The sequence below is a fragment of the Cryptotermes secundus genome, unplaced genomic scaffold (assembly GCF_002891405.2).
Source record: "Cryptotermes secundus unplaced genomic scaffold, Csec_1.0 C38804058, whole genome shotgun sequence".
In the NCBI taxonomy this organism is placed as follows: domain Eukaryota; kingdom Metazoa; phylum Arthropoda; class Insecta; order Blattodea; family Kalotermitidae; genus Cryptotermes; species Cryptotermes secundus.
The window spans coordinates 1-4020 of NW_019772100.1; the positions used below are offsets into that span (position 1 = coordinate 1).

Genomic DNA, 4020 nt, shown 5'->3' on the forward strand with positions numbered 1-4020 from the left:
ATATGAAGACACAGCTGCACAAACTCAGATCGACCCCTCATTTAGTATTGACAGCAGGATATAAATGCATTACACATAAATGCAGGCAAACATTTTATTGAGCGTCTCTTGTGTATATTACATTTCTGTTGTCACTTCGAATACGCTTCGATCTGGTAGTGACAGGGAAAGTGGCGTGTCAGGTCACTGTTTCTACTTGCTGAAATATGCCAGAAGTGAAGTGAAGGCCGCGTTGTAATCAGTGGCCACCTCGTTGGAGATGTAGTTACTGCGCTCGTCCTTGTAGTTGTCGCTGCTGTCTGGGCCACCTACCAAGGCACCTGTGAGCACGTGGTAGTTGGGACTCGCGCTGTTGTACGTGTTCCAGTCACATACCGCCGGTGCGTCGGGGCACGAGCTGTAATGAAGGCATGCATGGATCTTACACTGGGTTCATATGTGGACACGGTTATGATATTAGGCTAAACACTGGACCTGTCGTATGAAGAGAACACACTCGTAGAATGGCGCGGATGTTTCGGAACAGCTAACGTGGGAAAATGTTCAGATCGAAGGGAGTTGGATTAACCAGGTATTGTACATTATTTTCCTGAATGAGGGGCTCTTCAGAGTTATCTCTTCGCCATTCTCTAGGTCTGTAATAAATGGATTCGATTTGGGGGGTTGGTTCGACGTTTGTGGTGGACTTCTCAGCTGAGGAAATCATGCAGAATGTAGTTGCGAACGTACGGAAGAAGGATGTTAGACTGGAAAGCGAAAGCTGATCAGAGTCTTATACGCTAATTAAAAGGCGCCTTGTGGAATCCAGGATGTGATAGTTCAGATGGAATGGAAATGGCGCAATATAGCTTGCATTCCGAGTTTAGTGCAATGAATTGAAGCGAATGAATTTCTACCATACAATGAAAATGTAGCCATGATAGTTGGTTTTCGGTTCGTCTCCGAAGGCAACGCGTGATTGGGAGTGGAGTTTCGACGAGTAAATGTAAGATTGTAAGTGAAACATACCTGGATCTGTGATGAGGGTGAGTGGGTGGATTATTGCCATAACCTATGACGTAGCTGCGGCCACCGTCTCCCAGTATATAGTCCAGCTGCTTCTTGGCAAACTGTCGATTACTGTCAGCATTGATGCCTAGGTCCGCAGCCTGTAATGCAGGTTCGTAGTTCAATTAGCATTCACACCGCGTGCATTTGCTCCTCAAATTTCACTGTACGAGAACAGTCGGGTATATAAACAGTCTTGTGTTTCCCTAACTGACCCGTGTGACAAATCAGCGCATCCATGTAAGGCTCATGTAGTTCATCTGATTCCTCAAGGCTCAAACACCGCAAAAATTTAGTTTCACGACCAACTGTGGCATTTATAGAGCATAGTAACTGAAGGTATTTAATTTATTTTTTGTTTACTGTTATGTATAAGGGGGCACACGTTAGTGTATTTGGTTGAGGCACTATGCCTGAAGGACTCGGGTTCGACTTCCAATGAGGTCACTTTATTTTTAAAGTGACCTAGCCATTCCAGTCTTAATCTGGCCCTGGGATCGACCCAGCCCTGCGGGGATAAAAGCTGTCAGCGCGTAAGGCCGACGACCTCATCGTCATCTCTGAGCCCATTGTCTAGAAAATGTTGGCGTCTATGTCCCACAACTCTATGGGTCTTCACGGTCTGTTACAAGGAGAGCTTTAACTATTTTACTGTTACGTGCATACTCATAGTATTTCGAAGCTAGTGGATAATTGTTGAAAAGTGCTCTACATATTCATTTGCAGAGAGATTAGCGTGTGCCTTGCGTTACTCTCTGGTATCACTGAGATATGCGCTTGTTGCTATAGTGCACAGGATAAGTCTCTTGTTCCGAGTCTCTGTATGAGGACGTTCGAGAAAGCGAATGTTTAAAATAATAATTGGTGATTACCGAAGCACAGATGAAGGCCGCATTGGCAGCCATGCGCAGGGAACCCCATTGGTCAATGTACACGAGACCCTTGGGTGTCTTCTGTTGCGAAGTCGAGATGTAGGTGCAGTAGCCTGAAACCTTGTCCTTGTAAGACTGTTTGTTTGTGATCTTCGCCAGTAGAACCTGTGGAAAATTGTACCAAGTGTTAGAAGATGGGAAATGTGTTTAAACACGTCTCCTATATGCACAGGGAGATACAAATTCTGTTTTGGAAAATGTTGCAGATATGTGAAGAGTACCAGAGTACCGATCCGTGATTAAGCGAGTTTAGCGTCAGTTACAGACGGAAATAGAAAGAGTCTTTCTGTGATTTAATGCGTTTGAAATAAGTCGTGATGTTAGTGACAGACGGACGGGGATTGTGAACCTCTCAAGTTATCTGACCTCTACACCAGAGATCTTGGAATCCCAGGTGAATCCACCGTTCCAGTTCTGGAGGCCGAATTCGTTATATAGCTGTTCAGCAGTGGTCAGGTAACTGTTGTCGTTGGTTGCCCTATACAGCCACACGGCTCCCCATACCAGTTCATCTTTGTAATCTCCAGACCTGTAAGATAGCAGGATAAATGTCAGACTAGTGGCTCTGAGAGCCCTGACTTTGAAGTATACGGCGTCTCTGGTTGCGAAATAGTGTGGTTCGGTACGCCATGTCATGATCAAAACACCTAACCCCACTGAAATTAGGAATCATCTCAGCAATTGAGTGCAACAAAATAAGTTTCAGGAAGGAAGGACATCTCACTGTGTTACAGGGTGTTTCCCTTTATGAGCCTGGTACTAGTACTGTTGTATATATCTCGATTATGTGGATTGTACAGTAACCTGTACTATTACTGTTGATGGAAAAATTAAATGTTTTTCGTTATAGAAGTGTTGTTATGAGGAATAGGAATAAGTAAACTTTTGTGTCGATGTTTTAATGTTTATATCTGGGTCGTAACTAAGAGCTCTGTTTCTGTGTAGGTAGTCTTAACTGTGTCAGGTATTTACTGCAATATCTTGAACTAAGATTGCTGTTACTGTGGGTGTTAATGCGTGAAGCATTATAAATTTGCAATTGAAGTAGATAATAGAGTACACTTACGCATAGTAACTCTGCGCATCGGTGATAGAATCACTGTATTTGCCGCGATAATTTTTGGCGAAGTCAAAAAGCTGCTTGGCATGAGTGAGCAGGGTGTTGGCGTAAGAGGAGTCACTGCTCTTGAACACGATAGAAGCTGCAGCGAGGGCAGCCGCAGTTTCAGCGGCCAGGTCAGAACCTGGAGAAATACATAATTCAGTTTGCTGTTGGATAACAAATTACAGTTATACGTGTATTGGGGCTTTCTGTACTTGGAGACGGTTCTTTGGAATAGCTTGACAGATCAACTTGTGAGGGTCAGCTGAATCTGCGAAATGTCTTTCAACCGAAGGTGTGAAATTTGAGGATGCGAGGATATGTTTCACAGGTCGCTGAGTGTCCAACGGATGAGAGATGCTTAGATGTATGAAAGACGCACCTTGATGTAAGTTTACCTGGGTGCGACGTGTCGATCTTGTAGGCGGGTCTGCTCATAGTCATGTCTTCTGGACGTCCCCAGTATGCGTGGTCTGGGCCTCCCTCACCCACTTGTCCATACAATACGTTGGCACTAACGTGGGCCTTGATGAAGTAGTCCGTTGCCCATTTAACAGCTTTGAGACCATCGCTCAAAGCGCCTGCGCAGCACAGTGGTTGATTATTATTTGCATCTTATGTGGTCATTGGGACTGAAATGTGGTTGTGTGCAATGTGAAGGAACGATCCCGTATTGTGCTGCTGTGTAATGAGTGTCTCAGTACATGTGTAACTTTACGTGCTTCATATGAAACGATGTTCGCACCTTCACTTTTTAAAATCTTATCCTCGCATATTCTTCTGAATAATAACACGCGCTCTATTCTAGGTCCCTCCGTAACTCCCTTGGATTTTGTACTAGATCTTTTAGTTCTTCATTGTTGTACTCTATTGCAAAGAAAATAAGTCTGTGTTTCGTCCATACCCTGAAATGTTATGCGGTTTGCTCCATTTTTTTCC

At 44.2% G+C, this 4020-nt stretch overlaps 1 protein-coding gene across 1 annotated transcript; it reads right to left on the reverse strand.

The window, feature by feature from the left end:
• Positions 1 to 80: 80 nt before the first annotated feature.
• On the reverse strand, positions 81 to 3695 carry LOC111875196 (endoglucanase A; the record flags this gene model as incomplete). Its single annotated transcript, XM_023871259.1, has 6 exons — positions 81 to 397; positions 1009 to 1148; positions 1920 to 2084; positions 2346 to 2508; positions 3046 to 3223; positions 3480 to 3695. Coding segments are annotated over 6 exons (1067 nt in total), but the record flags the coding sequence as incomplete, so codon positions are not given.
• Between the last annotated feature and the right edge of the window lie 325 nt (positions 3696 to 4020).